We start from the raw sequence: 20,481 nt of genomic DNA on the forward strand, positions 1-20,481 counted from the left end.
TAAAATTCCCTTTGAAGAGATGTTTTCCTGAAGATATTTTCCATAGACACCAATACTCAGAATTCAGAGAGGTGCCCTCTCTCATTCAAAGCACGGTGATTTGCTTTCTGATGGTTAACTGGTCCTGTGTCTTCTAGGGAAGAAAACAGTAGTTCATTAATCTGAAAATCTAAAATTGAAAGATGAATGTCTGGTTATATCAAAATAGTCCGGGGCATGGAAATTAAGACTCAAAGACTTAAAAAAAAAAAAAAAAAAAGGGAAAAAGAGATCTGAGAAAGCATCTGACTGGTGATGTTTTTAAGCTGTCTGCATTCAACGTGACAAATTGGGCAATGTCATTGCAAACAGAAGTGATAAACTCAATAGTGTCAATAGATACAGGTTTGAAATCCCATCTTCACATGAGAAAATACAGCAACATCCAAGCAACATGTCAGCCAGAACAGAGCACTTAAAGCTCATTTGGCAAAAAGTAACTCATTCATTCTGACTGCCAGGAATTGAATGTTTCATAATTTAAGTTAAAATATTTCTTCTGATAATGTTTTTGCAACATAATAATAATGAAATACAATTTTCTAATTTAGGGCAAACAGATCAAATTAAATTAAATACCCCCTGATTTGTCCAGCAACAAGAACATGTGCAAATACACACACGCACACATCCCCCCCGTGGCTGTCCCTTAGCAAGCATGCTCCTACTTAATACATAATGTCAGTCATACATTTGACTCTAAAACCTGCAAATATAAAAATCACGAGCCTTCCCAAAGTGTCTAGGAATAGAAATCTTTATATATTAGCATGGAAAATAATTTATTTTATTAGCAGTAATATGGACAAACACCTTAGATTTGCAAAATCAGAACCAATATGTCAGCCATGATTTTTCAAAGTTATCTAGCATAGGTATCCATAGAATTGCCTCTGAAATCAAGTGTCTTGTACACCCATTTATATGACAAACCACCTCTCTGCCATGCTGTTACAACTAAGCTACCAGAGGTAGAGATAATAGTATAGTGTATCATGAGAAAACTCTGACCCTTGTAGAGTTACTCCCCTATGTGACGAAAAGTGTCCAGTGCTATGGGTATGTCAAAAAGTCCATATGTTGGCTGTGTGGGTTAAGAGTAAGTTACTGCGTGCTTGTTTGTGTGTGTTGTATACTAAGAATAGTTGTTTATTGGATTTGCTGAACTTAATAGTTCCCAGTTGTGAGCCTCAGATCTGTAACATATTAATGACTCTTTCAATAGTGTTTGGTCAGAAGTCCTCTGATAAATGTGCAGAGCAGCCCACATGAATTTCTAAGTCCTAAGGATGGACTAACATTTAAATGCTTTTACAGGGGTACGTATTCGCTTTATGCAATGAGGTACTTATCTTTTTAAAGACTGTATTTTTCAACTTCTTTAAAGGACATTTAGACCCATCCTTGGAATGGTGGGTTTGCTTTCCCTATCAAGTCAGGAAAAATAAACTTTACCAGTGCTAAATTTCAATTTTGCACTGAAATAAGGTAATTAATTTAAAACAACTCTGCAGTTTTTTCCAATTACACTGAAAAATTACTCTTCTCAACAAAAATAATCTTAGAATTTCCCATAGCACAGTCCCAGAGTACTGATGTAGCTATTGTTTAAAACACAGCATCCTCTCTGTGTATCAAATCATCGTATTAGAAACCAGCCAAACAGCAATATGTTTAGTTAATCAATTATCATTCATACCAAGTTTATAATTAAAGGAATATTAACTACCATGATGGATATATCTTATAGCAGAAATTTAATTGTATTCCCCATGCCTGTAATTAGCTTGGGTATTTAGGTGGTGTTGTTTTATGTTGATTATATGAGTCCCTCTACATTTTTATTTTAGAGGATCCCCCTCAGGCTGAAATATTTATACTTTTCCAATTCTTAATTTGCTGTTAAGAGAGGCTTACAAAGATTTACATTCTTTTACATTATATTTGCATTACTTTACATTCCCAGGTGTAAAGTCTTACAAGAAGCTGACTTTGTTAAAGATGTTGCTCAGGTCTTCAAATTACAAAAAGAAGACAAATGTGTAGAAAGGGGCCAAATTGGCTAAAATTTTTAGCAAAAATTTCAAGAAACTCACTAACAAATTTCATGCTTTCATCTGAGTATTCACAACTCCTGCTGAAGATACTTAGACATGCCTGCACAGTGTTTCATAGTGGATTTTTGAACTGGCAAAGTTGCACTGGACAAAAAACTAAGTAAACTTGAGAGGACATTCCTGCCATATCAAATCTTGGTACAGTTGTAGCTTACAGAGTTATTGTTCATGTTGACATATGGTTGAGTTTACATTTTCCCCAAATCTCTTACCTGTTCTGAAAGTATCAAGACTAAAAATCACCATATAGGTAAAACAAAAATACAGACTCTGAAACGGGTTTATATGACAGTTCTGAACTTTATCTCAAACTTGGATATAAATATAATCTAGAGGTGAATTATGTTCAACATATGTGTACAAAACTCCTACCTGTACTCCCAGTAGTACTCCCAAAATCAATTTCTCCTGTTACACACTGTGGTGGATAAACACTAAAAGATCTGGTCTGCAAAGAGTGTTGATCGTCCTTTGTAAAAACTCAAGGTCTATCATACCATTTATCATACACTAGCCCTCAGCCATATCATGGCTTATTCCCAGGTTATTTACCCCTGAAACTCATCCTTGGCCATCAGCCCACACTGAAATCATTCACTAAAAGTTCTGCATACTGATAGCGCATTACCGGTTGTCATCCTGTCACTGAATCCCCACCCAAATTGTGCTACGTTAGGTCACAAAACGTAGATCTAATGGAAGTATACCATCTCCCCAAGACTGATCTGTACCCGTCACCTGAGGTGCCACCAGCCCCCAGCACTACTCGTGTGGTTGAACTTCTTGCATGCTCCAGCAATGCATACTGCTTGATTTATATAGCAGTCCATTCATCTCAGTGCATTAAATGTATGTACACTATGTACACTAATTACTATGCTGTAGTGGTAAGAACAATCCTCACATACTTCCTTTTAATTCCTCACCATTAGTTTTCCTTGGTTGCTCTCACCCATCTGTTTTATCAGTATATTAGAGGGATACACCATTTTGTTATAGGCTTGCAGTGGTGGAACGAGCTGTTTCCGTGTTAAGCAATTCCTGCTAAACCCCTTAAGTCATGAGTCTGCTCTGGCCTTCTTTCCTTTGTATTGTGCAGTACAGCATCCATGCATGCATCTGAACACAGGTCATCTTCCGAAAGGAAAGAAAATGCTTGTTTGGAAAATGTCTAATATGCAATGATGAGGAAGGCTGAGGCACAAAGGATATAGATGTAGCTAAACTGGAATAGATAAACTAGTGGAAACTTCTTTGGCCAGAAACTCAATGTGGCTATCTTGCTTCTAAAACAAACTCAGGGCTGACTTATCAAACACGAACAGCATTATAAGGAAAAACCTTAATCTAAAAAGATAAAGCTTTGCAAAGAAGTTGTGTGGTGAGCTTCCTATAGTTGATTCTATAGTCTAATCACTCAGCAGTGTGGCTTATTAAATTAATTTGAAAATTAATTATTTAGCCATTACAATAAAGGTGGGAAAATCAGCCTTTACATTCCCAGATCAAAGTGTGAATCATCTCAGATTAAATTTTCTGTTTTTTTCTCCAAAGAAGGAATTTGTTTTTCTTGTATGGGAAGTATTTTTTAAAAAAGCAAGATAGCATGAAAAATTGGCAATGTATAAGATCAGCTTTATGAGACTATTTTTTAAGCTTTTGTTTTCACTGTCATTGTTCTATACATAAGGGAGATTAGTGATCGGCTTCTCTCCAGCTAGAATAATCAGAGTGATCAAAATGTTTTCATCTTTGCTATTTTTAAAAAAAGGAGAAAATGTGTTAGGTTTGATGATGCTTTACACAGACCAATTGTAGGATTTTTCCATTTTGATAATTTGTACATCCTTTGATGTAAAAGATGTCAATTACAAGCAAATATTTAATAATAGCATCTGCCAAATACAGGTTCATGTAAATGTACATGCTTTGCTGCTGGAGCTCAATGATCTCTGTCTGTCTCCATATTTATGTGATTCTAGAAGCTTAGCTACTATAATTTTTCACCTAAATTTTATGCATGTTTTAGGCATATTATAAAGCTATCCTTTGAATCTGCACTTCACATGGATTTCTAGCAATTTGATGCAATTTAATTAATACTGCAAATTATGGTTTGCTTGAAACAGGTTTGCCATGCAAATAGTCCCTTTGCAGTACAGTAACGCTGTCAGAAGGATTGGCTTCAATGTAATTTTTAGTGAAATAGTTATTTGCGTGATGTCACTCACACAGTAGTTACTCGAGATCTTTTCCTATGCTGAAATGCTTCTACCCAAAGTTAAGTCTTTGGGAAAGTGGTGGATGGGACTGCAGTTAGCCTTAATCTTCCAACCATAGCCAAGTTATTGGTGACATCCTTCAGTAACCTCTGACGAGTTGTTCTCTTCCTTTCTTTCCGGTGAGTTATTAATTGCTTCATCTCTGTTTAAAGTTTTCTCTTTCTTTTGATCACAGGCAATGGACTGGGAATCCGAGTTGTAGGTGGGAAAGAAATTCCAGGAAGCAGTGGGGAAATTGGAGCTTACATTGCCAAGGTCTTGCCTGGGGGCAACGCAGAGCAGACGGGGAAGCTGATAGAGGGTAAGATAAATGCATTATCAAAAAGTGGAACCACGGGAGAGTTGGGAGTTTGGTAGAATTATTTGTAATATACGTTTTCTCTTGCACAGCAGGTGTAATCTTGTGCAAGGAGTGAGGGGCATCTGAGAGCCCCTTTAAACCTCCACAAGTCTTAAAGCAGAAAAGGACTGATAGAAGTTAATTTTATGACTTCTATAGCCAAAGAGAATTGTCATGATGAGCAGTATTATGGCATGTCTTCAGTTATATATGCCAACATTCTGTCTGTACTGGGGGTAAGACAATATGGCTAGGGTCCAACTGTGTATCATGGATGTATACCATCAATGTATATCGTGGATGTGCTGTTTTGAAGATCTTTAACCTGGCTTGACTATCTAGGTACCTATGTTTGGGATTACTTACATTTCTTAGTTGCACAGTTAAAATGGATCACAGATCCAGTTCTCTCTCAGTTACATGCAGTAACTTTTTTTGAAATTCCCTAAAGTCAGACTTGACTGAATTTATCTGACCTAACTTTAGTTTTCCAGTTTAAGATAGTCATCTAACCTGCCTCAAGAGGCAACACAGAAAAAGAAGCATCTACAGACAGGCAATTGATTTCATCTACCATAGACCTCTGTTTCAAGAACTGGGAGTGTGTTCCTCATTTAATTGACTTTAAGACTGTATTATACTACACGTCATCCTTTAGGCAACTAAAGCTAGGTGAAATTAATTTGACTTAGTTATCATTAAATTTTTGAGGATTATTACAAATGTGATAATTCTGTCTAATAACAATTTATTTCTATCCATAACGACATAAATGGTGCCTTCTCCATATAACTATTTTCTATTTCCTTTTTTCATATGAATATCTGTATGCACCTGAAATGCCAATTTATCCATGGACAAAAATATAACAACACATTTGTTTCTAATTAATTCAACTAATTACTTTTATTACTTTCATAAAAGCAGATATCGAGAAAAAAAAAATCAAAAGAAAGAAGATAAGCAGGAAGAATAGTTCTCCCAGGCAGAATTTAATTCACATACATTTTCTGAATAGTAAACATGCAACAGAAGTCACAACTAAATCAAAAGTACTTTGCAGGTAGAAAAGCTGAGTACATTGATTAAAGAATATATTCACAAAGAATAGTTTAAATATGTTGTGGGTATTACAAAACAGTGTCACCTGCACTCATGTTTTCCCTGCTGCTTTTTATATCCTTGGTGGTTTCATTGCCAATATTTTAAAGATATATATAAAAAAGGTGCACATACAATGATGTTGATGTCAATTTAAAGTTTAAGTGAAGAAATGATGTATCAACAAAAATATCTTCCTTTTTTCCCTATAGAGTTGATTCTGCCATTCATATTTAACGGGTAGTATATCACTCATCAAATGATAGAATAGCGTTATTTATTGCACACGAATGATGAAAGAATTTACCTTAATTTATTGTGTTTTGAAGCGAGTATTTGTTTTGGCTCCCTTCATACAGAAGAGTAGGTCTTTCATAGCTGTTCTAGATCATGCATGCATTGTTTCAGTACCAAGCAGGTAAAGAGGAGAATGTGGTTATTCAGTATTTCCCCAAGACTGGACATTTCAAGAAAGAGGATGAGCAATTACTGCTTGGAATTATCTCCAGTCTTTTGGTTTCTCTTGTCAGGAACCTTTCTGGAAATTGAGGTTTAAATAAGTTCTTCACTCACCATATAGGTATATTTTAGCAGTGATCAAGAACATCTTGGATTTACAATAACTACAGGAGAAGTTCAGACATGGCAGTTTGCTTTTCTCTCTGTTCATATAATATATTTTGAAGGTTTATTCATATTTTATAGAAAGATGAACAGGATAGTAAAATATTTATTCCTTTGTTTCGTTCTCCCATCATATGATCAATCATGTTTCTGATCTGACCTCTATAAAAATATCTTATATTAATTATTAATAAATATATATAAAAATATATATTAATTAGTATATTAATGAACTCCATTAAAATCACTATACTTAATCTGTAGAATTAGTCCACACTATGTCCCAGAATATGTTTTACTATTGATGTGTTAAATGTTCTGTCAGAGAGAAAAAATGCTTTCTGCGGAATGTACCATTACTGTAGCATACAAGACAAACACTTCTCTTTACTGTCATTTACCTTTTAAATCTTGCCTTTATATTTAGTTTACTTTTTATGTTATTTTAGATGGCTATCATAGATCAACAAAGAATATTTGGCTACTTCACTGTTAGTTTTGTTTGTTTGTTTTAGTGGAAATATGGTTGATGCACATTTAATCTCTACTCTTCAGAAGTGCTAAAATCCATTAAGGTCTTCAATCATTCTCATATTGATCTGTGTAAGTCCAGCCAACCTGCTAATGTTACCAATATTGCGGGTATAGTTGTGTCTGAAAATAGAGGCTAGCCTTTGTTTCTTTTTCAAGTTATTTGCTGTCTCTCACATCACATATAGAAAACTTTATATGTCATTATCTGTAAATGACAATTATATATGAGTCATTTGTATAGTAATCATGAGTCACTTTTTCTGCTGAAATGCTATGCAACTTCAAATTATATACCTAGTCATCAACTAAACATATACTAATGTCATTACAAGATAATATCTTGACTCATTAGCCTTTCTAAGAACATGATTCACTGCGAAAAATCCCATCAACTTAATTAATTCCTCTAATTCTAAAAGCAGGAAACACTGGGTCAGGTCTGAAATTCCTATCAATAAGAACAAGGATAGATTTACTGTGGTTATGAAGGAAGGCAAAGTTCTCCCTGCTGTCTGCATGACTGCATCTATGAAGAAATGGCACACTTTAAAATACAGATAGCATTCCTTTCCTTAGGGAATAGCAATCCATAAAATGTTAGCCTATTTAAATAGCTTAGGAGGAGTCTCAGTGCTGAAAAGTTTATTTATAGTTCTGACTAGCAAATACCAGTCATCTTGGTTCTCTCACCTTGAATTGCTTTCAGATGTCAGAAATATCTCTGATTCATCACTCATTGGCATTACAAAAACTGGAGGTGGAAGACTCATTCCACTGAGCTCATCAAGTGCAGGGACTGTGTCAATTTGATAGATGTGTCTGTGCTCCCTCTTGTGTTGACAGAAACAGTTCAGTTATATTCAACCTGGTAAATCTACTAGGTGAGTGGCATTTTATACTGCCAACATTTATCAGAAACAGAAGAACCTAGAGTAAAAAGCAGAAATGAAATATTAATGTGTGTTACCAACTGTTACAAATTTGCGGGATGCCCTCAGCATTCAGGTTCTCTCATTGGACCATTTCAGCAGGCTGACTGAAGATCCTGGGAACTGGTGAAGCATGGGTGTCTTTGATCCAACTTTGCAATCAGCCAGGCACACTGTGTTGCAATGCTTAAGCCAGCTGACATTCTCCGAGATGAAGAGATTCCCTGATTTACCAGTCTCCTGGCAATTCTGGGGAACCTGCATGGTCTAAAAGCTAATGGTGAACTTGATTTGTGGTGATCTTACTGCCTTTGCTGACACTCCGCTCAACAGCAACCATGACAGATTTTTGTTAACTTGTCCGAGACTTTAAGGGTGCATGTTTATTTTTAATATGTATGTCTCATTTAAATAAAATCTTCCCAAACTTAGGAATAGGAAAATCATATACGGTGAAGACAAAAACTCTTATTATTAAAAATACTGAATTAGCACCCCCAGTTTCTATTTTATAGCAAATATAACAATGTAACATTTCTAGCATAACGTAGAAGGATGCCACCTACCTTATGAGTCACAGACTTTCACTGTAGAATTTTAGTATATAAACAGTCCATGCTAGCAGAGACATGCTATTGGATTCAATTCAGTTGAATTTTGCTTTTTATAATTTAATAAAAATATTCATCATACAGGGATATTTTAAGATTCCCCATTTTAAGCTTCCCCATCCTGAAGCTGGTCCAATAACATTATAAGAAAAAATAGCTGATGTATGTACAGACAATGAAAGAGAATGTCACCCTGTTAAAGCTGTTAAGTAGGTCAGAGAAGAGAAAATGCAGTTCCATTTGAGTATTCTTTGGTAGTTAATGGTGCCCAGCCCCTCAGTCCAGTCCTTAGGCACTTGTTTTGATCTAGATGAATAACTACTCCCCTTAGGATGCAAGAAACTTTGCCCCTCAAAACACCATGAAGGTCCTCTAAGAAGAGTCACCTGCAACCTGATGGCAGGTACCAAGAGTAGGTAAAAGTACATCCAACGTCCTCAGCATCAAAGTGTGAAGATTGGCAATGAGTTCTTAAATGTACTCAATATCTTTTAGACTTGGATTCAACTGCTAAGATGCAGACGGTCAGTTTTCCAAATTGGTTTGTTGCCTTGAATTGTGCTGGAAGTTCTCCAGGCCACATGGCCGGTTCCCCTCAGGACAGTATTTTAAATGAGTGGGTCTTTATTGGGAATGTCAGAGCTCTCTTTCATCTCTAGAAAACTGTGCAATCTCAGAACTTTAAGATGCCTTCAGGAAATAAAACTGAAGTCTTCCCGTTCGTCTTATCCCTATTTATTCACTCTTCTTTTCCTTCTTCTATAGAAAGTCTTACATATTCATAAGAATATTCGTGTCACAATTTCCTTTTGTAAGAAGACCTTCTGTGCGCAGCTCGCTCCCTCTCTCTCTAATGCCCTAATATGAGACCAAAGAAACATTAGAATCATTTCTCAGATTGAAACTAAGAGCCTTCCCTTGGACTGGTTGAAGGATCGGGAGCACAGGTAGTGTTTTCCTCTATCCCTACAGTGGCAGGGAAGGATACTGAAAGGAGCAGGAAAACACACCTGATCAACACGTGGCTCAGGGGCTGGTGCTGTCAGCGGAATTTTGGCTTTTTTGATCACGGGGAGGTTTACACGGCACCGGGCCTGCTGGCGACAAATGGAGTTCAGCTGTCTCACAGGGGAAAAAGGATCATGGCTCATGAATTGGCGGGGCTCATTGAGAGGGCTTTAAACTAGGTTTGAAGGGGGAAGGGGATAAAACCAGGCTCACTAGAGATGAGCCGAGGGGTGGCGTGCCGATGCCAGGGGTGAAATTGATAGCCCAGCTCAAGTGCATCTCCACCAATGCACGCAGCATGGGTGGCAAACAGGAGGAGCTGGAAGCCATTGTGCAGCGGGAGAGATATGACTTAGTTGCCATCACAGAAACATGGTGGGGTGACTCTCATGATTGGAGTGCTGCAATGGATGGTTATAGACTCTTCAGAAGGGACAGGCGAGGAAGGAGAGGCGGTGGGGTGGCCCTGTATGTTAGGGAGTGTTTCGATTGTCTAGAGCTCAACGATTGTGATGATGATACGGTCGAGTGTTTATGGGTAAGGATGAGGGGGAAGGCCAACGAGGCAGATATCCTGCTGGGAGTCTGTTATAGACCACCCAACCAGGAAGAAGAGGCAGATGAAGCGTTCTACAAGCGGCTGGCACAAGTCTCTCAAACGCTAGCCCTTGTTCTTGTGGGGGACTTCAACTTCCCGGATGTCTGCTGGAAATACAGCACGGCAGAGAGGAAGCAGTCTAGGAGGTTCCTGGAGTGTGTGGAAGACAACTTCCTGACGCAGCTGGTAAGGGAGCCTACCAGGGGAGGTGCATCACTCGACCTGCTGTTTACAAGCAGAGAAGGACTGGTGGGAGATGTGGTGGTCGGAGGCCGTCTTGGGCTTAGCGACCATGAAATGGTAGAATTCTCGATTCTCGGTGAAGTAAGGAGGGGGGCAGCAAAACCGCAACCATGGACTTCTGGAGGGCGGACTTTGGCCTGTTCAGGACGCTGGTTGAGAGAGTCCCTTGGGAGACGGTCCTGAAGGGCAAAGGGGTCCAGGAAGGCTGGACGATCTTCAAGAAGGAAGTCTTAAAGGCGCAGGAGCAGGCTGTCCCTGTACGCTGTAAGAAGAATGGGCGGGGAAGACGACCGGCCTGGCTGAACGGGGAGCTATTGCTGGGACTCAGGAAAAAAAGGAGAGTTTACCACTTGTGGAAGAAGGGGCAGGTGACTCAAGAAGAGTACAGGGATCTCGTTAGGTCGTGCAGAGAGGAAATGAGAAAGGCAAAAGCCCAGCTAGAACGCAATCTGGCCGCTGTTGTTAGAGGCAACAAAAAAAGTTTTTACAAATCTATTAATGATAAGAAGAGAGCCAAGGAGAATCTCCATCCTTTATTGGATGCGGGGGGGGGAACATTGTCACCGAGGATGAGGAAAAGGCTGAGGTACTCAATGCCTTCTTTGCCTCAGCCTTTAACAGGCAGAGCAGTTATCCTCAGGGTACTCGGTCCCCTGAGCTGGAAGACAGGGACGGCGAGCAGGATGAACCCCCCATAATCCAAGAGGAAGCAGTCAACGACCTGCTATGCCACCTGGATGCTCACAAGTCTATGGGGCCGGATGGGATCCACCCGAGAGTGCTGAGGGAGCTGGCGGAGGAGCTTGCCAAGCTGCTCTCCATCATTTATTAGCAGTCCTGGTTGACGGGGGAGGTCCCGGACGACTGGAGGCTTGTCAATGTGACGCCCATCCACAAGAAGGGCCGGAAGGAGGATCCGGGGAACTACAGGCCTGTTCAGCCTGACCTTGGTGCCGGGGAAGATTATGGAGCAGTTCATCTTGAGGGCGCTCACAAGGCATAAGCGGGACAACCAGGGGATCAGGCCCAGCCAGCACGGATTCATGAGAGGCAGGTCCTGCTTGACCAACCTGATCTCCTTCTATGAGCAGGTGACCCGCCTAGTGGATGAGGGAAAGGCTGTGGATGTGGTCTACCTGGACTTCAGCAAGGCCTTTGACACCGTCTCCCACAGCATTCTCCTCGAGAAGCTGGCGGCTCACGGCTTAGACAGGTGTACTCTGCGCTGGGTCAAAAACTGGCTGGACGGCCGGGCCCAGGGAGTTGTGGTGAATGGAGTTCAATCCAGTTGGCGGCCGGTCACAAGCGGTGTTCCCCAGGGCTCAGTTTTGGGGCTGGTCTTGTTCAATCTCTTTCTCAATGATCTGGATGAGGGGATCGAGTGCACCCTCAGTAAGTTTGCAGACGACACCAAGTTGGGCGGGAGTGTTGATCTGCTCGAGGGTAGGAAGGCTCTGCAGAGGGACCTGGACAGGCTGGATCGATGGGCCCAGGCCAACTGTATGAGGTTCAACAGGGCCAAGTGCCGGGTCCTGCACTTGGGCCACGACAACCCCATGCAGCGCTACAGGCTTGGGGAAGAGTGGCTGGAAAGCTGCCTGGCGGAAAAGGACCTGGGGGTGCTGTTTGACAGCCGGCTGAACATGAGCCGGCAGTGTGCCCAGGCGGCCAAGAAGGCCAATGGCCTCCTGGCCTGTATCAGAAATAGTGTGGCCAGCAGGAGTAGGGAAGTGATCGTGCCCCTGTACTCGGCACTGGTGAGGCTGCCCCTCGAATACTGTGTTCAGTTTTGGGCCCCTCACTACAAGAAGGACGTTGAGGTGCTGGAGCGTGTCCAGAGAAGGGCAACGAGGCTGGTGAGGGGTCTGGAGAACAAGTCTTATGGGGAGCGGCTGAGGGAACTGGGACTGTTTAGCCTGGAGAAGAGGAGGCTGAGGGGAGACCTCATCGCTCTCTACAACTCCCTGAAAGGAGGTTGTAGCGAGGTGGGTGTTGGTCTCTTCTTCCAAGTAACTAGCGATGGGACAAGAGGAAATGGCCTCAAGTTGTGCCAGGGGAGGTTTAGATTGGACATGAGGAAAAATTTCTTTACTGAAAGAGTGGTTAAACATTGGAACAGGCTGCCCAGGGAAGTGGTTGAGTCCCCATCCCTGGAAGTGTTTAAAAGACGAGTAGATGAGGCACTTAGGGACATGGTTTAGTGGGCATGGTGGTGTTGGGTTGACGGTTGGACTCGATGATCTTAGAGGTCTTTTCCAACCTTAATGATTCTATGATTCTACCAAAACATGGTGCTGTGACTGGCAAAAGAGGGCCACATCTAGACCAGTGGGAAATGTTTTCCACCCAAACCAGAATGTGATAGGAGAAAGGAGCAAACACCTATTTGGATTACCACCATGGACTTCAGAGTGCAGCCAAGCTCCCCACCTTCAGTTCTCTGAAGAAGGCGGCAGACCCAGGAAGCCCTGACAGAAGTCTGCCTTAACCAGAATGCTCTACAGCTCTCAACCATGGTGTGGACTTTGGCTTCTGAACTAGACCACTTCAAGCATCCCCTAGCCTCAGGCTTCACAACAGAAGCATGTATACTGAGCGATTTCTTTGAAGACAGAGAAGAAAAACCCAGGGCTCACTGGGACCCTCATCTATATAGGTCCAAGCGTCATTACCGCATCTCTTTTCAGTACATTTCCAGTACATGCAGTCTGCATTAATTGGAGAAAAATATCTTGAGTATTTATAGTACCTACAATGCTTCCTCTGAGGGGAATGTAAATAAGGCTAATGAGCAGACTAGAGAGGAGATGGCCAATCTGGGGAGATGATTAACTGTACTTCGGTTGACTAATATAAGTAAGATGAATCTGGGCATAAGCAATGTTGGATAGAGGCTGTTGGAATATTAGCATCACTGTTTAATCTGCAAAGTATTTCCTGGGTTCTGGGCAATAACATCTTTGAATACAAGCAGCTTTCTTACTCCTCCAGGTAAAAGTGCCAACTAGCCAACTTCCAGAAGCTGTTTCACCTCAGCTGTGCCCCAGGGATGTTCCCTTCATGTGTTTTCAGATCATAAGTTTTCAATCATAACTTTTCAAGTTTTTAAGTCCTTGTCATCTTAAAGCATATTATTTACTGGCATTGGAGACACATGGTTTAAGTCCTTTCAGAAGAACAGTGGGGCATGCAACTGGATTATTTATCAGTGCATGAAAGGAGCAGAAAGAAAGTGTTAAGAACAATTTTTCTGCACCTTGTTTGAAGCACTTCTGGGCTAGTTTGGATAGCACCAACTGCTGAATAACAAGACCAGGCCCAGTTTCAGAAGGTCTTTTGCAAAGGCAATAGGATGTGCAATGGCTGTCCATCTTATCAAAACTATCTCTTGTCATATCATAAACATGCTTTGGATGTTGCTTGGAAAATGGAATGTGGCTGGAATGGTCATGGGCACCTAAATAGTTGGAAAACCAGAACAGAAGGAGTAAGTCACTATCCTTCCCCCTACTCCTCTTGCCACACTTCCCTCTTATCCCTGAGTTATAGATGGGCTCAAGCATAACACTGACTGATCTTGGTCATCTGTCGGTGGGAATTGCAATAGGCACCAGATCTTCCTGAGTTTTAAAAAACTGTAGTGAGTGCTGCTTGCTGTTTATCCAGCTGAAATTAGAAACATTGATTGGGGCATCACAGTGAAAAGAGATTTTCAGTTCCTGTGAAGCTAGGTATAGTGAAGAGCCAGCATCACTTCTTGAATCCCTCTGGTAATTACACTCCTGGCAGAAAGTAGATAGCATGACGAAGCTGGAAACTTATGAAAACAAATTAAAAGGAACACAAGAAGGGAAGGAAAAATTCTCAAAAAACTTTGGATCAGGTCTTAAATGAACAGAAATAGTCTTCCCATCCTGCACTTCCATTTTGCAGTTTGACTGCTTTAATTTATTACTACATCAGAGAAAACAAAGAATTAACTCTATCCTGTTTTCTGAGCATTAGTCTTAGTGATTTAGTGTGCTGCCCATGCTTATTCTGTGGGGTTAGAGGAGAGGAGAGTTTGCTCTCAGTGTATCCCCTGGGCTACAGGCTCAGATTTATCTGTCCCAGCAGAAACTGACTTTATCAAAGGAAGTGTGCACAAAATAACAGGCAATGCCATAGCTCAGTTGAAAGCTTTGCCCTAAAGCTCTTTACAAAGGACTTAATCTAAACAAACCCCTAAATGACCCCTATCAGCTGTATATCTTCACTTGTGTAGTTGTGCTCCTCTCATCCATGTATTTTGTTCTGCCTTGCACTTTCAAATAAGTAATAATTAGTAAATGTGCAGTGTCATTCTTGCTCGGTGTGGCCATGGGCATTCAGCATATAAGAAAATGACTTTAAAATATTTAGAAATTAATTTTTTTAAAAGGAAAGTCTATTCTAAAAATGTAGTAGAAAGGACACCCCAACAAAGTGTATCATTTACACGTTACAAATAACCTTGTATCTGTTAAAATGAAGCAAGGAAGGAAGAAAGCTTTCTCACACTGGTTTGGCCATTTCATATGCAATCCCACTGATAGTGTTCTCAATCCTGTTCTTAATGAGGTGGGAGGTGAGTTGTACTGAGAGTTCAGTTTGGCCATTTGCTGAGATATGAGAAGGAAATCAGAATCACCAGAAGGAATGAGAATTGTTTCAGCACCTGTGTGGGGCTTACAGAAGGAAACGGGGGAAGAAAGACTTGCAGTATGAACATTTGACGTGGAAATCTGTGAGAGCTGGTTACTGTAACACTGTCCACAACTTTACTATATCTGTGTGAAGCAGTTGAAACACACCTAGAAAATAATACTTTTCCCTGCTTCACAGTATAGGGCATTTAGTTTATGGAGATTTGGTTTAATCTTATGGTGGCAGAATGATACAACTGGGATTTTGCAAGGATACTTCATTAGAAAACTTCTTGTATACCTAGAATATCTGTTTTAATAAGATAAAGCAGGTAATATGAGTTTGTAATGTTTCTGCCTGCACTGTAATTGCTCTATATTTAATTTTCCTGCAATAAAAATCAACACTGGAAATAGCTATTAGAGGTAACATGGATCTAGGAAGTAGTTGAGCAGCTGTAGGGAGTGAGATTTCAGTATCTTTTTAATGCAGTCTAAAGCAGAAGATAAGAGAAAACTTATGGGGCACTTATAAATTTTTTAAAGTTATGAGAAAGAAGCGTTAAATTAATTCATATTAGGACCAGTAAAGATCTGGCCTCTTGCATAACACAAGTTACAGATTTTTCACTCCTGCATTTAGCCCTGTTATGTGCCACGTAAACTACTATAGATTATACCTTCATTATGATCAAGAACTCTGAAAATACCTTGAACAACTAATTGTTGCTGAAAATCAGTTTTGCTGGAAAAGCGCTGACATATGAATTGCACCAGGAAATTGGATCCTTAATAACAAATAAATAATTACATCAAAATATCTCTTTAGGGAGTTTCTGTTTAGTCTTAAATATGTAAGTCTAATTTATAGAGACAAGCAAAATAACCTGCATCCTTTAAGCAGAGAGTAGATACAGACGCACTCACTAGATGTTCCAGAGGTAATGAAGTGGACTAGAACCACAAAGGTCAGGCTAAAAGCATTCATCAGGTGGTTTATAACACAAATTGTGGAAGACCACTGGTAAAAATTTCATTGGTGTTATACCGAGCTTTCAATAACATTCCACTAAGATCATATTAGAAAGCACTACAAGTCATTGTAAAGTACTTAATGTGGAGCTATACAATTAGTAATTATCAGACACACTGCTTTTGACAGCTGTTATTATTCAGGACCTTGATGGATAGTTCCTGTTAGGAAGAAAATCCAGGTGCTTCTTGGAAAGAGTCCTCATTGCTTCCAGAGAACGTGCCTGAAGCCTTGTTTCTCTGAGCACAGCAGAAACACCAGTAGGCAGCATTGTCATCAGGCTGCCCACAAAGCTTTCCTCTCGGCTCCCGCTAGGACCATGCAGCTCTCTGCTTTCCTCTGGGATCATACACATCATGGGTGCTTTGATTTTCTGCCTCTGACATTGACAGTTATCACCTGTCCATGTGGTGCCAGTCATTCCCCGCTTACTCTTCTTGGATAGTTCTTGCTATATTCTGACAGTGTGAGTAGTATTAAGGTTCATTTGTGACCATAAAAGAGTTTAATTCCTTCTTTCATTATTTTTAATATGGTCTGTCCACTCTTACATCGAGACATAGTTGCAGACCAGACATTAACAATTTAATACAGTGTAACACTGTATTAAAACCAAATTGATGCAGATTTGTGAGAAGATGCGGTTGTATTTCCTATTTCTATATTCCCAGTACTCACTGGCAGACGTGACAAGGAGGAGGCTGTGACTTTTCTGATGTGGCCGACGCTGGTGAGAAGAATATAGAGTGCAGAGCCGGCTCTGTGGGCACAGAGGTGAATCTCAGCTATAGAGATGGTTTTAGTTACTGGGCCCAAGATGTTCAGGGATAAAGCTACAGCTTTAGTCAAACAAAGGCAGTCTGTCTGGGGTTGTAAGAGATAAACTAGGAGATACATTCTCTAGATCATGTTATACCTGATACACAGGTAAATAACAAAAGCAGGGAGACACATAGAAACTGTGCCTGCCCCTTTGCGTAGCAACTACTTGCTGTGGATGCTAAAAGGGAGATTAATTTCAACTTGGAGCATCATAAATATGTGCCTGTATTGCTGTTTCTCGTCTTCTGTTTTCAAGGACAGGCTTCTGTGTAGCAGATTTACAAAGACACCAGAGAAATGTAAATCCTTCGGTACCTAAACTGAGGCCAATTTTTCTTACCAGTGGAAGTCATCAAAAGCACCCTCCTGTCTCCGTTGACTGTATAGGGAACGTAGGTATTTCTCTTAGGTGAACTGGCTCACTAACAACTTAAAATTTAGATGCTAAGTGCCTACATTAGGCATGCTGGAGCACATCTCATAAAACAAAACCAAGAATTTTTTGTTTGTCGTTTTTAAGGAACAATATATATTGGGCTCACATACATGGGCATTCCAAGAAGAAAAATCCTACTATGGCATGAAAAAGTCTTTTTTTCATGACAACTGAACTGTGTTGTTTGACAGTGACTTCCCAGTGAACTAGGAAGCTAAAAATACCATAATTCCATTTCCTATTGTGCAGACTATTGTGGGCTGAAACTAGCAGACTAGCAGTTTGATGTGATTTTAGTGTGAAAAAAATCCAGTGAGATCTAAGTGAGGGTCATCTTGAAGTACAGGTTAAATATAGCTGTGTCCTTATGGACAACTTCCCCTGCTCCTGTATTCCAAAAAGTGCATTAAAACACTTTGCATCTACACATAGCAATTTTAACCTTCAATCCCATTCCTGAAATCTGGATTTCCAGGAATATTAGGCCAGTCTTGCCACTCTGCGGAGTGCGGTATTAATGTAAAATATAGCAAAGATTCAAGGCCCAAGATGAATTGTCCCCAGTCAGGGTTTGTTCTGCTGTAAGTCAGGTAAACAAATAACCACTGTCACAGAATATCTTGGAGGCAGTGTGTTAGCTGTTTGCAAGACACACTTCCCAGAAGTAAAGAGGCTTACAAACAGCACATTTTCCTGCCAATGAAACTAGGTACTGCAGCAAGCAGACTTTCTTTAATCGCTTGTTATTTCAAAGTATTTTCTAGATAGGTGTATGCACAGTTGATTCTTCCAAGACTATAAGGAACATTATTAACAATTATTAACAATTTACTGTGAAGAAAGGACTACTGAAAGTGGGTTGTCTCAGAGTAGAACATTACCCGTCTTTTAAACGGACTTTGATCATGGTAATACGTAAAGCTTGGACACAAATTTGGAATGCTTGGTCACAGAGCTTCACTTCAGTGTTTTTAAAAGTGACATGGTCACATAGATAAAGCCTGTGTTTTCTATAAGTATTGGGTAGTAGACAGAGAGGAAATCGAGAAAAACAAGGTATTTCCTAAATTGCTTAAATTAAATCAACCAATCTCTGGAGGTACTTAAGAAAAAAAAAAAAATCTTGTAAGCAAGTTATTCCAGAATTTTCCAAGGTTTTCTAAACAACTTCTGAAACACCTGATATCAACTGTTTTCAGAGGAGATGCTGAACTAGGCTGTACTGTGCTCTGACCTAATCTGATCTGACAGTGATTGTCTTATTTGATTGAAAAGGTTAAAGGAACCTGAAGAACAAAAAAATAATTTTCTGCAATCAGTTTTGCAATACAGTACATTACAAAATCAGAATATTATGTAAATTAATACAGAAAATGTTTGAGAAGTTTAGAAGAAAGAAAAATCCTATGAGCACTCTCAAAAAACTACATAAAGACTTTATTTCAAATTTCTTGAAGCATGTTCTATTCCAAAACCTAATTAGATCATCCATAAGATATGGCTGGGAAAATCTCATACGGGAATCTTCAGGTTTCTTTGAGACAAAAGGAGCAGGTGATTATATCATTTGACAGAAAACAGAGCAAAATGTTGATTAAAAATGATTACTGTTTATCCAGATTTCTCATTTTTACTACAGTACACATTTGAGGCTTACCATGTAAAATTAGATAGTTACTTCACATTTTCATATGAAAAGGCTGAAAAAAACCCATTAAAGTATACTTGTAGTGCAATAATACAACTTAAAATGTAACTGAAATTGAAGATATTGAACTGCAAATTTTCTATATTATTAGTGACTAAAGCTTGAAATCATTTCATCAAGCAAAAATTGAATATCAAATCTTATTTTTGTTCCACATTACAATAAAACAAAAAAAAATTGAAAAAAAACCCTAATAAAAAAGAATCAAAACGGATCTCTGGATTTCATTTAAACCTTGGTGCAAGTAACTGATAAAAGACTTTTTCCAACTTTGAACTGTTTCTAATTAAAAAATATTTAGTGCCTGAAATACTGCCTGAAAAATAGGAAGATATGCTATGCTTTTTTCCTATACAAGATCCTAAACTATTTGAGACAAAACTCGTTGAAATCTGTATTATTTTTCATTGTTTGTAATGGGAGTGCCTCAGATCCAAAATGAATGTAAAACTGTTTGATATCTCTGTAAATACAACAGCAAGCAGAATTCTATTAAGATCTTTGGGGTTTATGGTCCATATCAAAACTTCTGAAATTACCTTATAGGTACATTAATATGTTCTAGGTAACTTTTCAAACTGTTTTTGTTAGGTAGTTAAATCTTATAATTTCTGGAAAAATGGAATTAGTCTCAATTTGGATGGTTGTGGGGGTAGAGTACTAACTGATTACAAAATACAAGGCTTTGCAGATAATTACATTCAACTCAGTAAGATACGAATAATCTGACAGTAATAGCTATTTACTTTAGATATTGGAGATCAGATTTCACGAATAATACATGGTAGAATGAGCATTTTTAGGTCAACTTGTACTGAAATTTCCTCTTCTTGGGTGTAACAGCAGAAGCAAACTAGGATATAAAGTGTAAAAAAACTGAAGGCAAAGAGATTTCAGACTGCTGATCTCGGTGTCTGGCAGACGTGGGCAGATAGCACCTAAGTTCTCCAGGGTCTGAGCTCTGCTTAAGTCTCTGAAAGGTCACAGCGTATGCATAGTGGTTCACAGTGCATTTGAAACATGTAGATTTTAAGAACATTTCCAAGTCATCACATATATGGTGGGGCTGATCCTGACTGCTTTTATGTGAAAACGTAGCAGTTCGGTACTGCCAAGGGAATAGGAAACCTTGGTTCTGGGCCTTTCCTAACACGGTTGATGTTCAGTTGCTCAGATACTTCTGCTTCTAAGAAGAGCTGTGTTTGAAATGGAGCTGCTTACTATTAAATTCCATTAAAAATGGACAGTTGGGTCCATTTTATTTTGAATTGCATCTTGCTTTCTGTTTTGCAGCTGGTCTGTCTTCCAAATGATAAACACTAAGCTATTATTTAGTGTGATAGTTAAGGCACTTTCTTGGAAAGTTCTATTTTTTTGTCTTGATTTTTATTG

At 39.5% G+C, this 20,481-nt stretch overlaps 1 protein-coding gene across 7 annotated transcripts in view; it reads left to right on the forward strand.

The window, feature by feature from the left end:
* PCLO (piccolo presynaptic cytomatrix protein) overlaps positions 1-20,481 on the forward strand; it is a 392,730-nt gene that overhangs the window by 258,169 nt on the left and 114,080 nt on the right. For all 7 annotated transcript variants that reach the window (XM_076359439.1, XM_076359532.1, XM_076359771.1 and 4 more), the window contains exon 10: positions 4,614-4,739. In XM_076359439.1, the coding sequence (XP_076215554.1) occupies positions 4,614-4,739 (126 nt within the window). The remainder of the gene's footprint in view (positions 1-4,613; positions 4,740-20,481) is intronic.

This window comes from Aptenodytes patagonicus, chromosome 1 (assembly GCF_965638725.1).
Source record: "Aptenodytes patagonicus chromosome 1, bAptPat1.pri.cur, whole genome shotgun sequence".
Lineage (NCBI taxonomy): Eukaryota > Metazoa > Chordata > Aves > Sphenisciformes > Spheniscidae > Aptenodytes > Aptenodytes patagonicus.